The sequence below is a fragment of the Larimichthys crocea genome, chromosome III, assembly GCF_000972845.2.
Source record: "Larimichthys crocea isolate SSNF chromosome III, L_crocea_2.0, whole genome shotgun sequence".
Classification (NCBI taxonomy): domain Eukaryota; kingdom Metazoa; phylum Chordata; class Actinopteri; family Sciaenidae; genus Larimichthys; species Larimichthys crocea.
In genome coordinates this window covers 25,259,584-25,282,038 of record NC_040013.1, presented here as the reverse complement: position 1 = coordinate 25,282,038, position 22,455 = coordinate 25,259,584, and the positions used below count along the sequence as shown (strand labels likewise).

At 43.7% G+C, this 22,455-nt stretch overlaps 3 protein-coding genes across 5 annotated transcripts; all 3 read left to right on the top strand.

Annotated features, from left to right (window-relative positions):
- Positions 1-2,931: 2,931 nt before the first annotated feature.
- slc17a5 (solute carrier family 17 member 5) lies at positions 2,932-11,953 on the top strand. Its single transcript, XM_010745909.3, has 11 exons — positions 2,932-3,135; positions 5,199-5,395; positions 5,936-6,169; positions 6,258-6,345; positions 6,444-6,530; positions 7,533-7,651; positions 8,306-8,467; positions 8,599-8,731; positions 8,802-8,949; positions 9,064-9,154; positions 10,112-11,953. The coding sequence occupies exons 1-11, from the start codon at positions 3,051-3,053 to the stop codon at positions 10,247-10,249; spliced, it is 1,482 nt and encodes a 493-aa protein (XP_010744211.2). The 5' UTR covers positions 2,932-3,050; the 3' UTR covers positions 10,250-11,953.
- Positions 11,954-12,764: 811 nt separating this feature from the next.
- LOC104930997 (elongation factor 1-alpha 1) lies at positions 12,765-17,674 on the top strand. 3 transcript variants are annotated; one of them, XM_019262777.2, is made up of 8 exons: positions 12,765-13,327; positions 14,515-14,696; positions 14,781-14,960; positions 15,191-15,487; positions 15,819-15,969; positions 16,105-16,361; positions 16,562-16,796; positions 16,881-17,674. In XM_019262777.2, exons 2-8 carry the CDS (start codon positions 14,553-14,555, stop codon positions 17,003-17,005), a joined length of 1,389 nt encoding a protein of 462 aa, XP_019118322.1. In that variant the 5' UTR covers positions 12,765-13,327; positions 14,515-14,552; the 3' UTR covers positions 17,006-17,674. The 3 variants fall into 3 exon arrangements, with proteins under 3 accessions (XP_019118322.1, XP_010744212.1, XP_019118323.1); XM_010745910.3 differs by having other exon boundaries at positions 14,512-14,696; XM_019262778.2 differs by lacking the exon at positions 12,765-13,327 and adding an exon at positions 13,356-13,473.
- A 143-nt stretch (positions 17,675-17,817) lies between these two features.
- Positions 17,818-22,092, top strand: LOC104930999 (cyclic GMP-AMP synthase). Its single transcript, XM_019262746.2, has 5 exons — positions 17,818-19,898; positions 19,985-20,198; positions 20,843-21,100; positions 21,436-21,535; positions 21,624-22,092. The coding sequence occupies exons 1-5, from the start codon at positions 18,132-18,134 to the stop codon at positions 21,952-21,954; spliced, it is 2,670 nt and encodes an 889-aa protein (XP_019118291.2). The 5' UTR covers positions 17,818-18,131; the 3' UTR covers positions 21,955-22,092.
- Positions 22,093-22,455: the final 363 nt, after the last annotated feature.

Genomic DNA, 22,455 nt, shown 5'->3' with positions numbered 1-22,455 from the left:
ACATCATCGACAGTTTGATTCGGAAACAGGGATGTTGTCCACATGCACATGCACGTGTTAATAATAACTGATTAATCTCTTGCGTCATGGCAGGAAAAAAAGACGTCCGTCTTCTTCTCTCTCTCTACAGTCCATTTCCTCTGCTTGCGGTGGAGACAATAAAGCCCTGAGACAAACAGCTGAGCTGCTCCTCGTTTCAACAACAAAACCTATGTTTGAAGGTTACATCATTCTCACACATCATCTGATTCTGTGGTTACACGTGTTTGTGTACAAGCAGGATGTTCAGATGACTTGTACATGTTATTTATCTCCTGTTATAACATGAATTATATTGTTGTGCGTGTATATATTGTGCTTGCTGAATAACATGAGCCTGAACAAAGGCTCATAAGTTGCATTCATCTATGAACCGCGCCTTGTTTTATATTTTCAGGATGTTATAGGATCAGTTAAAGCATATTCTTACCTGTACCATACCTGTCTGAGTATGCCGCCTCTGTATTTCAGATAGAGGAGAAAACCGTCTCCTCCTTATTTGCTTTGCAGGCCTCAGACTGTTCAGTCTGTTGTGCATGGAGATGATTTCTAAGCTGCAGACTTGACCATGTGTTTTCCTACCACGGTAGGAAAACCTTTGTCACATAGTTATAAAAATCCAGCTGTTGTGAGTCTAATATGATTAGATAGAAACCGGGAACTACGAGCGTCACAATGGTAGAAAGGTTTTTGCTCCTCTATAAGACAGGAGCTGATGATTAAGTGAAATATCTGATTCATCTTACTAGTTTAGTTGTTTTATTGTCCTTTTATTGTATCGACAAATTTGCCATTTATCAAATTTCCACTGAGTAGATGCCACACAGGCAGGACACCGCCACGTTGGCTGACCTGCTTCCTCAGCTTCTCCAAGGTATTTCAAAACACTGCCAATTTAAAATGACACTACATGAGCTCATCGGCCACTATATGTGCCACCTGGACAAACAGGTGTTCTGTAATTGTGTAAAACACTTCAATCAGGAAGTAAGCAATAAAAGAGCACAGGTGACATTTTCCAGCTTACTGTTGTGTGAGCATATTTTAGTTCACTCCAATGTAAATACATCTGCTGTGCATATGTTGCACTGACTTGTTTGGTGAAAAATAAAAAACTAAATATTTCAATAGCACGTGCGTGTATCTACACGTGAACAATCTGAAGAATCCTCCACAGTGTGAATTATGTTAGTATGATGGCAGAGCGTACTAAAGATGAGAGTGCTTCTCATTATGCCCAACAGTGTGTCGTTGGTTAGACAAAAATAAATCTGTCATACGAATGAAGTGTGTGCCATCTGGTGCAAAAGTTTGATTTTGGCTGCAGCGCTTCATTTTGCTGGGATATATATATATGAGGTATCCCAACATGCAAAAACCTCTTGTGCAATAATCTTACCTGTGTGTCACGAGCAATAACCTCATGTGCAATAATTGTGTAATCGCTTTTACCATTTGCTATGCAAATACAAGCAAGATGCAGCATTCAGGTTTTATGAATACCCCCTTGTTTTCTTTGTACAGCATCTATATTTTATTTTTGCATTTGTATTTATATTGTATTTTTGTCTATACTGATACTATAGTATACTATATCCTATATTAGGAGCAGCACCTCGTTGAAGCCCCCTGTAATTTCGTTGTGCTTACTGTGTGTCTGTTGTACAATAAAAGCTTTCTATTTCTATTCTATTTTACAGTTTGGATGTGTGTTGTGTTAGTATTTTAGTTTGCAAAATTCCCAGATAGCAAAAATCTTTTGGCTTTGCTTTGGCCCAAATCTGGCTTTCATTTTGACAAGGTTATGGGTGGATGTCTAGGCCATAAATAGCCCAAATTAGGAAAGCCAAAATCATACCAAAAAGGAGCCAAAATTCACCCAAAACAAATTGTGGACTTCCAAAATATAGCCATAAATGTCCCAGAAGAGCCCCAAATCAGCTGTTCCCGCCCGCGCCCAATCTTCTGGCTTGCCATAAACATGCCTTAACTTATGGATAACGCTAATCATACTACAGTTAAGCCAAAAGGCTTTCTTAACACCAAAAAAAAAACCAAAAATGCCAATGCCAAAAAGCTTATCAACTGGAAAAAAAACTGTCACATCATGTGTTCTTCTTCCACTTCACATGTTGTTTATTCAACCTGCACCAGTGATGTGTTGTTGGCGAACGAGCCGGCTCTAAGAGCCGATTCTTCGACAAGAAGTGAACGATAAGAACCGACTCCCGTCGGGAAGAGCCAGATCTTAAGCTGCTCCTGAATCCAAAATGCAGGCAGGTTATTTTGATGGACACAGCATGGAGCCAATTGCAAGCAAGGACGGACTATGTGAAAGAAGGACAGGGCCTGTGGGTGTAGTGGTAGAGGAGTGGGCGGCAGTAGCTCAGTCTATGGGGACTTGGCTTGGGAACCGGAGGGTGGCCGGTTCAAGTCCCACATGGACCAAAAATATGGAAGGTGGGCTGGTAGCTGGAGAGGTGCCAGTTCACCTCCGGGTTAAAATGCATGTAAATAAAAATAGAGTGAAAAAAGAATTTCCCCATTGAGGGATTAATAAAGTATATCTTCTTAAAGAAATGAGAGAGAAGAAAAAGAGATAACTAAATAAAAAGAAGCATCATCTCGCTGCATTTCAATGATTTCGGAGACTGCGAGAGTGCAGAATTTGTAAAAAATGAAAATATCCATATAACAATCTTGCACACTTAATATAAAATTGCTTAATAGCACACAAAACATTCATAATTGCTAAATTAGGCTAATATAGAAGGCTAAATACTAAATGAAGAGCCATTTGAGAACCGGCTCTTTGGAAGGGAGTCGAGTCAAAAGAGCCGAATCTTTAAAAAGAGCCGAACTTCCCATCACGAGAGGAAACCCCGCCCTGCCTCTCGTCACGTGACAGCTCAGCTGACCGGGGAAGTGAAGTTTGCTCTGCCTTTGTGTCGTCGTGTTGTGTTGTTTGTGTGTGTGATGCTGTAGACCTGTAAACCTTTGTGGACCGGGACATGGAGCGGTACGGGTCGGAGACGGAGGCGGACGAGCAGGAGACGCCGCTGCTGCACCGGGGACACGAAGACAAGCCGCAGAGAGGTGAGACAGCTGCGGCTGACGACAACACGCACACCGGGTGACATATGCTGCAAAGCAACTCTAACGACATGCTGGCTTCACCTGCACAGGTGACTGTTAAAGCACCTGTAGAGAGTCAGCATGATGGTAAAGCATCAACGATCAGCTGATAGCAGTGTTTACATTCACCTGCACAGCTATCAGCTGATTGGTTTATTTACACGGTCCACACCTGAGACATGGATCAGGACTTTAGGGACACCTGTCCTCAGCTGTAAGTCATGACATGAAGGTTTCAGTCCTGGGAGACTGTGTGTGAGAGTGTGTGAGTGTGTATGACTGTGTGAGAGTGTGTGAGTGTGTGTGTGAGAGAGTGTGTGTGACTGTGTGAGAGTGTGTGAGAGTGTGTGACTGTGTGAGAGTGTGTGTGAGTGTGTGAGTGTGTGTGAGTGTGCTGAAGTCTGCTACACAAGGAGTGTTTATTACACAAAGCTTCTCTTGCAGGGTGCACTGAGCTATAAGTCATGCCTGCAGTCATGACATGAAGGTTTTAGCCCTGAGAGACTCTGTGCTGAAGCAGGACAAGTAGGTCAAGCAGGGCCTACTAGACAATGAGTGTTAATTGCACAAAGCTGCACTGAGCTATAAGTCATGCCTGCAGACTTAGAGTCATGAAAAGTGTGTAAGTCTGTAGAAGTGAAGCTGAAGATCCATCAGGGCAGTGTAGCTTTAATCTGCCTGTGCACACATGGCAGCCTGCAGGACAATTCATTTGGAGGGTGCACGGTCTTCTCCACACCCATATCCTGTAGCTTTTGTTTGCATGCTGACGTTTTATTATGAGTCATGAGATTAGGGACATCTACGCCAAGCTCGTATGAGTCATGCTTTACTTAGAAGATGCAGCTGCCCAGAGTTTACCGACTGAACCATGACAGGCAGCTGGTTGGAAATTTGAACTGGCTGATACTGTGGAGTCAGTTTTAAGAGAACGGCATGCAATGCAAAGCAAAGATATCGTGTGTTTGTGTGTGTGTGTGTGGCACATCAGACATCCACAAGTTTGAGAGACTTTAACTGAAATCTTTGTTTCTATGTCGCATCTAACATAAAAGATAAACAGCTGTTACATGCTGGAGGACAATCACACACATATCATAGTTATTCTAGGAAAGAGTGAATGCAGTATTGAATAAAGCATTAGGTAGTCTGCAAGAAATGTTCAGTTCTATACCAGTATAACTGATGTGGTGCTGAAGGAAGATAATACTTGTTAGTAGGAAGGCCATCACAAGAAAATGGCTTGACACTGACCCAGACAGACAGAGACAGTGGTTAGATATAGCAAACATGAAGTCACAGGCGATGTATACAGTATAAGGCATAATTAAAAAACAGATGTATGAAAGTGTTCAGTCAGCAGAGCAGTGTTGGCTGTAATCACCTCGTTATGTTTGTTCTTATTTGTTTTGCTTGTAAGATTTCTTTGCAAGAAATCAATAATAAAATAAAAAAACAGAGTCGGTCGATTCGGTGTGTGACGCAGGGATCCTGCTGACTTAAGCATCAGATGATGTTTTTTTTTTTTTTCTATACAAGCATGGCGACCTGCTGGATGAGGACATTGGAGTTTGTTCTGCCGTTATCTCTTCTATAAAGATCGAGGGAGAAGGTTTGAATGTTGATCATGCAGAAAAATCTGCACCATATGCAAAACCCAAAGACTTATTAAACACCAGAGTTTAGTTCTGAAAATAAAGAAGACAAGACATGAAAAAGAAACTAATTCGCAAATATAATGTTTGTTTTTTTTGCTGCAGATTAGGACGGTAAGGAAACCGTTTCATTTCGGCATTAGTGGTTAATTATTTCTGATTTCAGCTGATGGATTCGTAGTTCACGTCCATTTTGAGGTTCAAAAAACCAAACATGTTAGTTCCTCTTTAATCTTTTCTGTCTGGTGACAAGAAAGAGGAACCTTTCCTCATGCTGCATCACCTCCGTCACCTTAATCCATTTAATTACAGCATATTAAAAATCATCTTCCAAACATGCATTACTGTTCTCTCTCCTTCACCCTGTAGCCCCGGCATGCTGCTCATCACGCTACGGCCTGGCGCTGCTCTCCTCCTTTGGCTTCTTCGTGGTCTACTCCTTGCGAGTGAACCTCAGCGTGGCCATGGTGGACATGCTCAACAACACCCACCAGTCCAACGCCAACCACAGCGGCTCAGTGTGTCCCGCTCATGCCAACCCTCCACGGCCCAAACACAACCACACGGTGAGCGAGAACAGGAACTGTAAAAAAAGATGTTGAAATGGCATCACGTTGTGTCCCAACGACTGAAGCTGGAATTAAATCCACCTCAGTTAAAAGCAATGAGTAAGCACAAACTACAACAGCTGCATCACAAGTGAGCCTCGTGGTTTCACTGCTGCGTGTGTGTTCCTTGGTGGAGATTTAGAAACAAATGTATCTATTAAAAAGAAGCCAAGTGACAATGAACTGGGAGCTTTGATGAGCCAAAGTACCGGTTAGATAAGACAACATTAAAAAAAGTTAAATTACAGCATGTAAACGGAGCCGCCACGTCAGCGTTCACTGGAATATGATCTGCTCTGACTTGTTAGTCGAGTATCTGACTCTCCGTCATTTATCTCTTTTACAAACACGTTGTTATTTTCTTGTCTTAGATTACCAACGTGTTACTCATGACAAGCTGTGCCGATGGCCACCACAAGGCTTGCATGTGTGTGTGGTAGCTTTGGTCAAACTTGTGTCGACTCAGTCCCTTAAATATAGTTCTCGACTCCCTCACAGGCCAGCGTGTACGACTGGGACTCGGAGACACAGGGCTGGATCTTGGGCTCCTTCTTCTACGGTTACATCCTGACACAGATCCCCGGGGGATACTTGGCCGGCCGCTACGGACCCAAGTGGCTGTTGGGCTTTGGAATCCTGGGAACTGTAGTTTTTACGCTGCTCACCCCTGTGGCTGCCGACCTGGGTGCGAGCTACCTCATCGCTGTCAGGGTGCTGGAAGGGATAGGAGAGGTATGGGTTGTTTAAACCTGATCGTAAGTTAATAATCTTAAGACACACTAACACAGAGATGGATTGTCCTCATTGTGTTTGTCATCAGGGAGTTACATTCCCTGCAATGTACACCATGTGGGCAGCGTGGGCCCCGCCGCTGGAGAGGAGTCGACTGCTCACGATTTCCTATATCGGTAAGACGCACGGACACGAGAGGCTCAATGTCGACGCAAAACTGACGGACCTGTAACAACCTCTTGCATGAACTGTCTCTGTATGTTTTCCTTCCCAGGAGCTCAGTTGGGGACGGTAATCGCTCTTCCTCTGTCGGGTGAAATCTGTTTCTACCTGGACTGGACCTACGTCTTCTATATATTTGGTAATGTCACCATTGGGGGTTTTGGGTGGGGTTACTTTGTTACTTGAGGTCTTGAAGTGGCTGTTCAATCAAGTTGAGATGTTCTGCACATTCCTTGTAGGAGTTGTGGTGCACAAACGTTCCCTCAACCCGATGCATTTCATTTTGATAGTTTAGGAATTGGTGAGCTTCCCCTTCTAAGTATTTTGTTGTATTCCCAGGTACTGCAGTTTTATGACATATAATTAGAAACCAAGGACACGCAGCTGATGGACTGCAGCTTCATGTATGACCCAAGAAAATTGTTAACTTTCTTTGTATGTCTCTGTCTTGATCCTAGGGAAGTATGTTTAGATATTAAGTTAATGACCTCCTGTAGTACTGCTTATTTTATTTCACTATAATATTGAATAGTTTATTATCAATATAATTGTTTAGATATTTACTTATTCATCGCTTAACTGTTTGTTCTGATGGTTGGCAGGGTTCACTTTTACATGTGATACACGAGAGCTTAAGACAGAAAACAAAACTATAAATTTGAAACTTCTTATTGATTCGGCATCACCTAGGAGTCTGATTGTGGAAGGTGCACATGATCGTGCTCATAAAGCTCTTGCACATTTCTCTGGCTTCACATGTTTTTCCTCATCCGCTCTCTTTGAGCTTCAGACGAGCTGTTTCCAGCGTCTGTTCTTTTCTTCCTCTTTGGTCAGTGGAAACGATGATTTAGCAAGTCGGAAGACAAGAATGTGCTTACAGATGGAGCCGCTGCAGACGTCTGCTGCTTACTACGGCGACTTCTGACTACAACTTTATTTACTTGCCTGATAAATTTGACTCTGTCCCTAAACCACTGGACAGATGTTGGTGTTATACACTCAGTGGATACAGGTGAAGTCGAGCTTAGTAATCATAATGTATGCAGCCTCAGACATGGGCCTGCCGGCTGCCTACAGTCTGTGTGATGAAGGATTCATGCTGGATAAACTGAAGGCCACCACTGTTGATCTGTGTGTCCAGGTGCTGTTGGCCTGGTGTGGTTCGTCTTGTGGGCGTTCCTCGTCTTTGACAGTCCAAACACTCACCCACGGATATCAGAGCGGGAGAGACGCTACATCACCACGTCACTCAAGAACGAGGTGAGGCCAGAAAACCAGACGATGTACTTCCGCTGTACGTAACAGTAGATGTAGAACATTTTCCCAGAGAAAAAGATGCTTTAGTCTAGTTTCTTTATGCCAGAACTTACAACATCTCAAAAAATATGAAACTTTGGTGAATATACAGACGTGTTATTGCATTAAAAGGTGATGAAATGTTGGACCTGGATCACACTGGACCTTTTAAAAGTGTGTGACTCCAAGAAAGACACAAGTCGGTCAAAGAAAACAGAAAACCGCAGCAGGGTGGTTGCAGGCATTTCCGATCAAGTGTCGTTATCAGATACTGATGTTACATAATCTCTGTGAGGTCACAACTGTAACTACCATGACTCTGCAGTTTATTATGACAAGCTGTAAACTCTCGGGGGGACTGACCTCTGTGTGAATGTGTAATGAAGTGCAATCTGCAGAACCATAAAACTTGATAAGCGTGAATGAGTCACTTTCTGTTTTGAGTTATTTTTGCATATAGTTGATGCAGGCAGAGTCATATTCATGTCTTACACTGTATATTTTCACTCTAGTAAACCAGATCACATCAAACATTTGAGTAGTTGTATCCGTTTTTAAATGAACGAAGAACTTTTCGATTAATTTATTCCCTGTTTTCTGCTTCCTGTGCGTCCCCAGCTGTCCACCTCGGCGCGTCAAATCCCCTGGAGAGCCATCGGGACGTCCACGCCGCTGTGGGCCATCGTCGTGGCTCACTTCTCCTACAACTGGACCTTCTACACCCTCCTCACACTGCTGCCGACCTACATGAATGACATACTGGGATTTAGCATACAGCAGGTGAGGTCAACATCACAGTCAGGATTGGGGATTTAATAACTTTCGGTTAATGTCGTGACATAATCTGAGTAGATTAGAGTCCAGAGAACTCAACATCCCTGATTGGTTGTGTCTCTTCTGGTCCACAACAGAACGGCATGCTGTCAGCTCTTCCTTACCTGGGCTGTGCTGTGATGGCTGTGCTGAGTGGCCAGTTTGCAGATTACCTGAGGGAAACCTGCCTCTACCCCACCGTCGTCGTCAGGAAGTCCTTTTCTGTTGTTGGTAAGGAATAGTAATATCACACACAACCGACCACGTCGTAGCAGTTTAGTCATTGTTACTGTTTCTGCAGGCATGATCGGGGCGGCGGTGTTCCTGGTGGCAGCAGGATACACAGGCTGTGACTACACCTTGGCTGTGAGCTTCCTCACCATCTCCGCCGCTCTAGGCGGAGTGTCGGCCTCTGGCTTCAACATCAACCACCTTGACATTGCTCCATCGTAAGACTTGCCACCAATGTAACCTCTTAGAGTACAGTAGTGAAGTCCTGCTCGTTTCTTTTCTCCCAAATGAATCTGTGATGCAGCTGTCCTTGCATGTCTCTGTGTTTGTAGGTATGCTGGTATTCTCCTGGGAATCACAAATACCTTTGCCACCATTCCTGGCATGGTGGGACCAGTCATAGCAAGAGAACTCACCAAACAGGTAAGAAACATCATCAACTTGAGTTTATTTAATATGAAATCTAGACTTGTTATTTTACCGTGTAGTATGCTGCTGCTTCACACTAACAGGGGTCACTCCGGGTGGCCTGACCTCCAGTGTGCCCGGCTAAACAGATGGCATCCTTACTTTGGCCTGGTGCTCCATTTTCTGTCTAATTGGTTTAGTCAGCACAGGATTAGCATGTTAACATTTGGCCACTAGGGGGCAGCCACAGACTGACAGTCATACCCAGTTTCTCTGTAAGGAGGATGGACACTGTGCCTGACTCATGATCAGTCAACAAACCTCACAGAGGACAGGTGCTTGCCTAAATGCCTTCAACTCTCAGAATGTTAAACTATGTGCAGCTCCTCTATACCTGTTATCTACTGCTACCCAATTAGATTACTGTAACGCCTCCCAGCCTGCACAGTGAAACCCCTTCAGATGATCCAGAACACGGCGGCACGCCTGGTCTTTCATCAAACCCCCCAAAAATAATCACACATTATCAAGCTCTACCTGTAGAAGCCAACGTTAAATTAAAGTCACTAATGCTGATGCGTTCCTCCAGTGACAAATAAAGCCTTCATCCAATCCAATGAACGACGCCTGGCTTTGCCATGGTGATCCAAACTTTTCTTGTCTGTCGTTCCCCGTTGGTTGAACGTCCTTCCAGTTCCTACCAGATCAGGGGCGTCTCTCTCTACCTTCACAAACCTCCTGAAGACCTCCAGCTCTTCAGAGAGGACCTCCTCTCCAACACTACCAACAACTGGACATGATAAATTTATCCCTCTCTACAACTGTCACAGTACTTACTGCTACTTACATGTCCTAGTCGCACTGTACCATGATTGTTTCCATTTTTTGTAAGTTCTTTTGGATAAAAGCGTCAGCTAAATGTAAATGTATGTAACGCAATACTCATTATTACCTGTGCTGACTGTTCTCCAGAACACCTTGGAAGAATGGCAGACTGTTTTCTACATCGCTGCTGCCATCAACCTGTTCGGAGCGCTGTTCTACACCCTGTTGGGCCGAGGAACGGTGCAGCCCTGGGCTGTCCACACGTCCTACTCTCACGGAGACTGAGGGCGACAGCGAGCGCCAAACTCGTCCGCCTGACAAATCTGAATCATCAAAATGGGAAGAAGTCTCAATCGTGGACTTGTTTAACGGGTAACGTCAGCGAGAGATGTTGCGGCTGTGCAGACAAAGCTCTCAAAGCACAGCTAACCCACTGATTAAGCCATTTTACCCTCGTGGGTGTTCTTTACCGTGACTGCAGGGACTCAATAGTCTGTTTGCAGTCACGGCAATGAACAAAGAAAATCACAGTTTCAGTGAGATTAGTATTTCTTGGAGGCAAATATAATCATCGAGCAAGCAGCCACAGTTAGCGTTATTATACTCGTCATTATCTGAGGATTATAAATTAGGTTATAGAGCCACGAGCTGCCTGAGCTCAGGTAAATAAGCTATGATAGACTAATTATCCCAAACTTCAGGTTTGACAGTTAACGGCTCGTCTAAATTTGGTATTTAGTTCTTCTTTTACCCGAGAACTCCAGTTATTTTTTATTATTGTTTTATTGCCATATAAAAAGCTTAAGAAGTATTTTATCTTCTTCACGTGTGTGTGTGTAAAGTTTGGGAGAACACAAAATGTGCAACCTATAACTAAGTGCCAGTAAGTTAAAGTGTTCGCAAAGTAGACACACATTTGATAACGTCTTTTTTTAAAAGACACATCACGCACATCCACTTATTTGGGAAAAGCCTTATAGAGAAGCCTCCTTTAAAGGATTTTAAAGCTCTTCGTCTTTCTTGTGATTGCAAATGGACCATTTTTTTTGTATTTACTTGCCATATGTTGCGGTTAAGGGATTTTTTTTATTGTTTCATGTCACGTCCACCAGGCACCTCTTTTTATTGTAGTCAGCAGCTCTAATACATGTTAAATACGGGTCTTGATATTTTCATTGTGTAACACTAAGAAGATGCTGGATGCTTTTCTAAAGAAGGGACAGATGCAGAGTGCTTTAAAAGAGGTTCCCGGTGGACACGGAGCCTTATTTTATTCACGGGATTTGCACTTTGGGTGTTAATTCTCAGGTGTCTTATGTCTTACGAGGATTTAAAAGGATGTTTTTTTTATTTTTTACAAATTGAGATGTGTGTCCTTTAACTTTTAAGTGTCAACTGGATTAGATCCCATTTCAAATAGCATGATACACAACTGAAAATCTGCAGTCACCACCGTTGCTGTGTTAACTCTCAGTCTTACATTTTCATCATTTTGTTTGCACTTATCAGGTCACATGTATACAACACATAATGACAATAGAACGGTCACAGTTCAGCCAGAAGGGAAACATTTTGTTCCTAGTCGTAGTTTTCTGTTCACAAGTAGCAGCGTCGTCCCAGTTAAACATGTAATGCACAGGTGTGCCTTATTACATCATCTTAAATGGGGTTAGACAACTCAGCACTGGAAACTTTAGTTACATTACTCTCACACACAGAATGAAGGGACTTATATTCAGTACTGACAGGGTACTCATTGTAAACTTTCCACCTGGAAACATTCCAGAAACATTCATGTATTGTAAATACTCCTGTACGACATATACAGCTGTACTCAAATCTGATGTTGTGTTCGTTAATTATTTCGTTATATTGCATCTGTCACCGTGGGAACGACGTGCTTCTCATTCATTGCAGTTCTAATTACACGTGAGTCTGAAAATGTGAGAGAAAATCAAATTAAAACATTTTGTTAACCTCTTCAACTAATCTGGATTATTTATTCATTTAAATACATAAAAGTTGTTGTTATGTTACTAGATGTCAGCGTTGAGGTACAGTCGGGCTACATTCAGGATTTTGTGCCGTCATAACAACCTAAAACCTCATCAGGCAAAGAGACTGAGCCGTAACTGTAGTAACTCACTGCCACACCTGTGCAGGAACCATAGCAACTTGTTGCCACACCTGAGCTTTAACCATAGCAACTTGCTGCCACACCTGAGCCGGAACCATAGCAACTCGCTGCCACACCTGAGCTTTAACTATAGCTACTCGCTGCCACACCTGAGCTGTAACCGTAGTAACTTGTTGCCACACCTGAGCCGTAACTGTAGTAACTTGCTGCCACACCTGAGCCGTAACCATAGCAACTCACTGCCACACCTGAGCCGGAACCATAGCAACTCACTGCCACACCTGAGCTGTAACCATAGTAACTTGTTGCCACACCTGAGTCGTAACTGTAGTAACTCGCTGTCACACCTGAGCTGTAACCAGAGGGCAGCGTTTGACCTTAGATTACTCTGAGCAGCACACAGTGCAGGTCTGTGAGGCAGTCAAACAATAATTCATAACTGATGACATCACAGCAGGTGCAGCAGTGACTTCTTCAGACCATCAGGAGGAAATCAAGAAGCAGAAACATGTGAGTAGGGAGCAACACAAAGTCACACCAACAACCCACCACAGAGTGTTTTTAGAAACCCTTCATGTGTCTGCACACCTCACAGTAGTCTCACAGGATTAAGAGGAGGACATCATTATATAACTTCACAGCTGCTGTGTCTCTCTGTCTCTGTTTGCCTTCATGCTGTCTCTCAGCAGCGGCGCATTCTCGTGATAATTAGCGGACAGACGCACGGGGAAACACGTTAAGCACACCGGGGTTCATTTGAATCCGTCTGGAAAGGTGAGCGCCTCCACCTGCTGCGCGTGACAGCGACGCCGCTCGCTCGCTCACTTTCTTTGGTCCCCACGTGACCCTCAAACCATTTCAAACTATTTCAAACATCAGTATCTCTCCAGTGATCCACTTAACTGTTGGACAGAATTCCGCAGCTTGCAGCCTCTGATAAAGTCGAGGGACTTTGTCCGAGTACAGCATAGGAAAACAGCGCCGTGTCCGATAACGGATGCCTCTCCCTTGTCTTGTCCTATAGTAAACTCGTTAACTTCTGCTGGTCCCTCTTGGTGATGCTGTTACAGAAGCGAGTGCGCGCAATTACGCAACACCCCCCCTCCCCTCCAACCACCTCCACCTCCTCCTCCTCCACCTCCTCCTGTCCTGTGCGCTATAACCGGATCAGCGTCTCTCCTCTCCGGTCCCTCCTGCACCCAAACCGGACACCGGCCACTTCTCAGGTACGAGCACACAGTGCATGAAATCATGCTTTCATTTTTGGATATGATGTCAGAAACATGAGCTCGGTGTCCAGGCTGCGTTTTTGGGAATATTGTTGTGATGCAGAAACGAGGACAGGCTGCCTGGTGGTTAATGCGCATCCCGGGTTAGTGAGATGATAACATGGCGGAGGCTTGACATTACCGTTAAATCCTTCATTTATCGCAGCGGCTGCGCTGGTTTTGAACTCATCGTCCTCTGGTTCATCACCTTTGTGCACTGCGGCAGCTGACGTGACGTTTAAAAGACGAGGGGACGAGATAAATGCGCGCTTGGAAATTGTTGTCCTGGCACCGAGTTCACCGGAACAAGTCTGGCCAAGATCAAGTGGGGATTCATGTTACAGTTGGATTAAACCTGCTGGGGCTTTTCTACCTGGTGCAGACTCAGATCTAATAAATCCTCATCCACTTGGATTTATCTGAAGGACTCTGCAGTGCATGCATTCTTATTGTTGGAAGCATAAAACTCCTGTTGAGTTAACAACAGTGTGTAGTCTCTGTCCTCTGCATTAACCTGTGTGCAGTGCAGCGCAGTGTCTGACAAATGGCTACTACACTATGACAGCCTGTACCTGTACAAAATGGTGGATTGTGGCTTGGAATGAAGCTGTATTAAACGGGACGAGTGCTGTGAAACATCAGAGCACTGGTTGTTTTGATGTGTCAGTGCGCAGCGAGAACAGGAGGGCAAGGCTGGATGTGAAAGAGGAGAGCAGGGGGTGTGTGGATGGATGGATGGAGGTAGGGAGGAGGGAGCAGAGGGTTTTGTGCTTGGCACAGTTCAGTGGTCATTGATCCGATTCCTAATCTTCTGAAGTACACTGATTAAGAAAACATCCATCGCTGTAATCATCAACCTCTCTTAGACAGACAGCTTGTTTGAGGGCTGATGAACAGAAGAAAACGTGTTTGTGTTCCTTGTGCAGCATCTCAAATTCTTCCTGCGCCACTTTGATACTAAAGAATTTTTTAGACGGGTTTTGCAAGATTGGAACAGTCCCAAAGTGACCAAAGTATCCGTCAGCTCACACCAAACCTTTCAATATCAATTACAATAACAAGTGCATCAAAGGTTTCCCGCCCCGCGTACCACCTGTATACCACTCTAACCTGTAATTTAATACGTTTTTGTTTTTTTTAAGCAGACAAGACTCTTGCGTGACTTCAGCCAGCTCCAGTAACCATGGGAAAGGAGAAACTCCACATCAACATTGTCGTGATCGGCCACGTGGACTCTGGCAAGTCCACCACCACGGGCCACCTCATCTACAAGTGTGGGGGCATTGACAAGAGAACCATCGAGAAGTTCGAGAAGGAAGCTGCTGAGGTAAAGCAAGCAAAGAGGAGGACGCCTTCTTCGATCAATCGATGTCACCATAAGATAATTTACAACCTATTACTTATTTTTCAGATGGGGAAGGGATCTTTTAAGTATGCCTGGGTGCTGGACAAGCTGAAGGCAGAAAGGGAACGTGGCATTACCATCGACATCTCACTGTGGAAGTTTGAAACCAGCAAGTACTATGTGACCATCATCGACGCCCCGGGTCATAGGGACTTCATTAAGAACATGATCACTGGGACCTCCCAGGTGTGTAACATGAGGATGCTCAGCCATGTGTACATTACATATTGTATGGCATAGTTGTGGGGTCCTGTAACAAGGCTTTGTGCCTTTGAGGAAGATTGACCAGTCACTCATCTACAGTGACCTTCAGTAACCAATCCAATTACACCATAAACTTTATTTATATTAATCAACACAATGATCAAAAGCTGCTGTACGTCGACATTACCAATGTTTGATTTGTGCATCTTCAGGCAGACTGTGCTGTGCTGATTGTGGCAGCTGGCGTGGGAGAGTTCGAGGCAGGTATTTCCAAGAACGGACAGACCCGTGAGCACGCCCTCCTGGCTTACACTCTGGGAGTGAAGCAGCTCATCGTGGGCATCAACAAGATGGACTCCACCGAACCAAACTACAGCCAGAAACGCTATGAGGAAATTGTGAAAGAAGTGAGCACCTACATCAAGAAGATCGGCTACAATCCGGACACTGTCGCCTTTGTGCCCATTTCGGGCTGGAATGGAGACAACATGCTTGAGCCCAGTCCCAACGTGAGTGGAACAGATAGCATAGTAATGCAAATGATAATACAACTAGTGTGACGTAGACAGCCTTGAATTTGAATACTAATTTGCATGGCTGGTGCAAGATGAACAGATGCTGTTGACTGTCACTGCCAGATCCACAGAAATATATCTAGCTTACATTTGCTGACATAAGCCACCATAAGTTGCAGGTCATACCACACCTAGTACAGCAAAAGTAGTTACCTAAAACATACTTAAATCAGTTGTTCTCTTCTATTATGATCAGAAACTTAAAACCTCTTAACCTACAATAACTTTACGACATTAATACGACACATTATGTTCTTCTCTGTAGATGACATGGTTTAAGGGGTGGAAGATCAATAGGAAAGAAGGCAATGCATCAGGGACCACACTGCTGGAGGCTCTGGATGCCATTCAGCCCCCGACCCGTCCAACAGACAAACCTCTACGTCTGCCCCTGCAGGATGTCTACAAAATAGGAGGCATGTACAGTACTAAGAAACCATCAAACTCTTTCAACGCTTAAAATATAGCATATGAAACACCTGTAGACCAGATTATTTAATCAGTGTTCAACATCCTTTATTTAATGTTCTCCATGCTGAACCGCTTCTCAGGTATTGGAACAGTGCCTGTCGGCCGTGTGGAGACTGGCATACTCAAGTCTGGCACGGTGGTGACCTTTGCCCCCGTCAATGTGACTACTGAGGTGAAGTCTGTGGAGATGCACCATGAGGCGCTGACTGAGGCCCTCCCCGGAGACAACGTGGGCTTCAACGTGAAGAATGTGTCAGTCAAGGACATCCGCCGTGGCAATGTGGCTGGAGATAGCAAGAACGACCCACCGCAGGAAGCCGCCAACTTCACTGCTCAGGTAGACATTACATGGGATCTATTTTGTAGAAATTAAACTTTGTGACAACAACGAGTTGCTTTGTTTGGTTTAGACACAGGGAAGGTGTCAAAATAATCATAGCAATAATCACCTAACAAGCCAGCATTTGAGTCTTTACAGTAAGAAAGGAAATAATCTTTCTATTAATAGGCCATCCATGTTGTCTGTTTGGTTTGTAGGTGATCATCCTTAACCACCCTGGTCAGATCAGTGCTGGTTATGCTCCTGTGCTGGACTGTCACACAGCTCACATCGCCTGCAAGTTTGCAGAGCTCAAGGAAAAGATTGATCGCCGCTCTGGCAAGAAATTGGAGGACAACCCCAAATCCCTCAAGTCTGGAGATGCAGCCATTGTGGATATGATTCCTGGCAAGCCAATGTGTGTCGAGAGTTTCTCTGAGTACCCACCGCTTGGTAAGTCTAAGAGTTTTGTGACTAAGTCATACCAGATGAAAGCATTATCTAAAAGATACATCTTTACCCCGCTTCACCTTGCAGGTCGTTTTGCGGTGCGCGACATGCGCCAAACCGTGGCCGTCGGTGTGATTAAGGCCGTGGAGAAGAAGGTCTCCACCACTGGTAAAGTTACCAAGTCCGCCCAGAAGGCGCAGAGGAACAAATGAATGTTGTGCTACTCTGCCGACCCCAAGGTCTCCCAGGGCAGGACATCAACCATCCAACTCCATCCTACAATTGGCTACTTCCACTTGATAATCAAAGACTGGTTAATCATCACAATGCATCGCAAAAGCATTCGAAGGAAAGAACAACATTTACATCTTAATTCCTTGAGCCGGCGCTCCTCCTTCAGTGGTTAGATTCCCATTACGTACAATGTAATATCAAACAGGTAGCTTTAAATGTGCACTGTCGACTTGGTTCATAGCAATAGAGGCGCCAACATGTTATCACCTCTCTAGCTCTCTGGAGTACAAGTACTGGTCACTTTACAAAGTACATGTTGTCTTGCTTTTAGTGTTTGTTTGTAACTACATGTTGCTCTGTAGGAGCCTGTGGCAACAAGTTAAAACTTTGTTCTTCTAAGTAGTAGATTAGTTAAACTTAATGATTTGTTGTGTTTAAGCTTTAAAAAGCACTTAAATCAAATGGTCCAAACGTGTCCTTGCAGAGGGACTCTGACTGGGCCACTTCTTGATTCTTGAAGCACTTTGATTGGCCGTTTTGCTAACTTTGCACTTACACTGGAGAAACTTAAATTGGCATAAGCTATTGCACCTTACTCTAAGATGGCATGAGCCTCTTTGCAACATTAAAACATGTTTCAACCAAAACGTTGGGCTATGTTCTTTTGTCCCCAGAGTGCACCACAAAAAAGCAATGAGGAAACAGATGCCTCTAACTTTCCAATCCAATAAGACAGCTCTAACAAAAATCAGACCATCCTTACAATACACCTCTATGTCCACAAGAGGAAGCTGTTGGTCTAGGAATACAATTGTAATATTCTATGCTTTTCAAACATTGTAAGAAGATCATATAAACACATTTACCAAATAAATCTAATAAAATTTATCCAAATACCAAATAAAATTTATCAATCACTCCTTTGCTAATAAGCTCATTATTTGTCATGGGAGACAAAATATGGAAATATCGGTTTATCCCAAACTCTGACACAACTAAATGGCAGTTTGCCACATAGCAAAGGGGCGTGTTCTCATGCATTTACCGGAAACATTTAGAGTGTAACTCAGCACAGTGCAGTTTAATTTTACTCATTGAACCATCATGCCTGGTAGAGGGAGACCACGCAAGGCAAAGAGTCCTGACATTAAGACAAATCAAGGCAGAAGTCCAGGAAAAGACGTTACAGAAGTGAGGCAGAATGGCACCACGAGGGAACAGAAACCAAAGAAGCAGAAAAATAGAAACCGCACCAAAGGGAAGCCATGTGTTCAGAGCCCACAAAAAGAAGACAGGAACCACTGCAAAGAGGTCGGCAAGCTGCAAAGGACACCTACAGAAGCTTCTGTACCAGGTGCAAAAACCAAAACACAGACGACAAAGGATTGTTTGATGGCCACTGAAGCAGAAACACATGGTAAACAGGCATCACCAGCAAAATCACCAGACAAGGCACCAGAGAAGCAGCAAGATGCACCGAGTGATACCACAGAGGTTTGTGTACCACAAATTAACACTAAACACTGCGCAGAGAACAGCAAGCTACAAAGAATCCGTATAGAGGCGCCTTTACAAGGCGCAAAAGCCAAAACCTGTGCTGGGACCACAGAACAGTCTGCAGAAGAGATGACAGAGATTCAGCCAGAGACCCCAAAGGACACCACAAAGGCTCTTAAGAAGACCCCCAAAGGAAAAAAAGGTGGTGGCAAAGCCAAATCGCCAGGGAAGATCAAAGACAAGGCACCAAAGAAGCAGCAAGATGCACCGAATGACACCACAGAGGTTTGTGTACCACAAATTAACACTAAACACTGCGTGGAGAATGGCAAGCTACAAAGAATACCTATAGAGGCTCCTGTACAAGGTGCAAAAGCCAAAACCTGTGTGGGGACAACAGAACAGTCTACAGAAGAGAGAAAGATGCAGCCAGAGACGCCAAAGGACACCACAAAGGCTCTTAAGAAGACCCCCAAAGGAAAAAAAGGTGGTGACAAAGCCAAATTGCCAGGGAAGATTAAAGACAAGGCACCAAAGAAGCAGCAAGATGCACCGAATGACACCACAGAGGTTTGTGTAACACAAATTAACACTAAACACTGCATGGAGAATGGCAAGCTACAAAGAATACCTATAGAGGCTCCTGTACAAGGCGCAAAAGCCAAAACCTGTGCTCGCAGGGCCAAAATGACAGAACAGTCTGCAGAAGCAATAAAGATGCAGCCAGAGACCCCAAAGGACACCACAAAGGCTCTTATAAAGACCCCCAAAGGAAAAAAAGGTGGTGGCAAAGCCAAATCGCCAGAGAAGATCAAAGACAAGGCACCAAAGAAGCAGCAAGATGCACCGAATGACACCACAGAGGTTTGTGTACCACAAGTTGACACTAAACACTGCGTGGAGAATGGCAAGCTACAAAGAATCCGTATAGAGGTACCTGTACAAGGCGCAAAAGCCAAAACCTGTGCGGGGACAACAGAACAGTCTGCAGAACAGATAACAAAGATTCAGCCAGAGACCCAAAAGGAAACCACAAAGGCTTTTATAAAGTCCCCCAAAGCAAAAACAGGTGGTGGCAAAGCCAAATCACCGGAGAAAATCAAAGACAAGGCACTAAAGAAGCAGCAAGGTGCCCCGAAAGAGACCCCAAAGGTTCGTGTACCACATGTCAGGTGTAAAGAGAACACTGCAGTGGACTCTATCCTCTCCAAAACTCTGAAACAACTGAAGATAAGGAGTAATGAAAGATCAGATGCATCGGAAGTCATCAATAAAATAATAAAAGATATCATCATGCATCTGAAACAGAACACTGTCTGCTTTAAAGAAGTAGAAGAACCGCTACGTACTGGAAGTTACTACGAAAATCTAAAAGTAAGTCACTTCACTCAAATATTCCCTCAAACATATATCATGTTATATTTGTGGTGTATTACACATTGATGTTTTTGTGTATACAGATTTCTAATCCCGATGAATTTGACGTCATGCTGCCCATTCCTGTTGGCCGTGTCGACATTAAACTGTTTGGAGAGGATGGAGCCTTTTACAGTGTGGCATTAAAACGTGGCAGGAGCCCACTGCAAAAGTTTCAAGAGGACAGCACCTTATCCGCGAGCAAAATGCTCCAGGAGTTCAGGGATGAAGTGAAGAAAAGTGTGAAGAGATTTGAAGGTGAGTGCCAACTTTTGGGATATGGACAGAGTTAGTCAAATACTGTGGCTGTAGCAGCAACACGTTGAAATAAAAAACTAAGATTGCGACTAAGCTTGTCGTAGCCATTAGTGTGCCAGACACAGTGTGGACCACAGTGGTGGTACATGCCTTCACAGTTAGTCACAATTCTGTGTAACCAACATTTTTGGTTGCTGTTTAATGAAGGTTGCCACATCAGTTTTATTCTTTCTACGCCAAAGCTGCTTCTTCCTAAAAATCATTTCAAGGGTGCGTTTGCTTAATACAATCCCATGTGAATCAGCAAGTATTTCATCTGTTGTGAAGCCACGTTTAAAGTAGTCCTCAATGTATTCACAATCCAGTTCTGATTAGGAGAATTCACGCAAAAGAGCTGCTACTCTGACTGTTGTGGTTAAGTAGTATCTCATAATTTCGACTCTCATAATTTTCAACTTTTTTTATTTTATTTTATTTAATTTTTTTTAAATCAAGGCTAAGTTTTCTTTTTACTTTTCTTTACACTGGTGGAAATGGGCTTCCATAGGGGAGAGAGGAAAGAGACCCAAAGACAGAGATTGTAATATGTAATATGTGCGAACAGAGAACATTTCATATTTCATGTTTCATGTTTGTTCTTTCAGAATGGGAAGTGATGAAAAAGAAAAAAGGCTGCCCTGCAGTGACCCTGATCACCACAGTGAAATCAATCACCATTTCACTGGATGTTGTTCTCTGTCTCATGGTGAAATCAAACTGGCCACCTTTCACCAAAGAAGGCCTTAAAATTGAGTCCTGGCTGGGAACCAAAGTAAAAAAGAATTACAAGCGTATGTCTTATTATCTTGTTCCAAAATATGAAGGCAGGGGTACGCTGGAATTAGATGGGGTCCTTGCTAAGGGTAAGTCTAACTTCTCTCGACTGGTAAACCAAAATCAGATTGTGATTTATAGAAATGAAGCACTGGCTGTTTACATATATGCACAAAATAAAACAGTACTTTAAGCATTGGATTATGAAAGATCAACAGGTTACCCAATACTATAGCATATCTTGAGCCAATTGTTTTATTTATTTTAATGTCATTTTGTCTTTCATTGGAGCAACAGAAGTGCTCACCTACTGAGAAATAAGAGTACATACTACAATTACTTACAACTTACAACTTCTTGCGTGTTCATGATACATAAACAAGTTCCCCTGCACATTGAGTGACTTCTCTTCTATGACACACAGATATTTGGCGGGTTTCATTCTCTCATATTGAGAAGGCCATACTGATGAATCACGGATCAGAGAAGACATGCTGTGAAAAAGATGGAGCACGCTGCTGCAGGTTAGATTTTAAACCTATTCCTGAAGTATAAGACTGTATGGGTAGGGAAGAATATCACAACAGTCTTTTCCTTTATCTTTACATGCAGGAAGGACTGTTTGAAGCTCCTAAAACACCTCCTCGGACTGCTGAAGGAAAGGGACTCTTCATTTGACAAGTTCTGCTCCTACCACGTCAAGACCACGCTCCTACGCGCCTGCTGCTCCAGAACTAAAGACAGCGACTGGAGTGACTCGGGTCTAAGTCGCTGCTTTCAGCTGCTCCTGGAGGACTTTGTGGCCCATCTGAGAAGTGGTAAACTCTACAACTTCTTCATCCCAACTCAGAACCTGCTCTCTGGTCCAAGCCAGAGAAGTTGCAATAGTCTGGCTCATTGTATGGAAGAGGAACGTGACAAGGGCTTTCCTATTTTCAAATAGGGATACTGTTATAGAAATTAGGATTTATACTGGGGTTCAGATGTTTTAACTCATAATGTGTGTGTTTCCTGTTTTTTGCATGTCTCGTGCACTTCCCTTATTTGGACTGTGTTTTGCTGAGGATGGCAGGGAGAGATAATTGTAGATCAGTAGTTCAAGGACAGGAGAGACAAGGACGTGAGAAACAGGCCTGGGAAGTGTCATTTTGACACATAATGTTCATTGCTGAGCAGACTCATCAGTGAGGGAGGTGTCCGAGACAGCCCATTTTAAAAAATGTATAAGAACCAACTGTTAGAGCTCCTCAAGGAGCCTTTTCTCTGTAACCCCTTTTTGTGTGTTGCACGGTTTAACGCTCCTTCTTGTACAAGTATTACAAATTCAACTTAAACTTTAATACTTTGAATCCAGTCTTCCTTATTCAAGGGTTTTTACAATACACCTCTATGTCCACAAGAGGAAGCTGTCTGTCTAGGAATACAATTGTAATATTCTATGCTT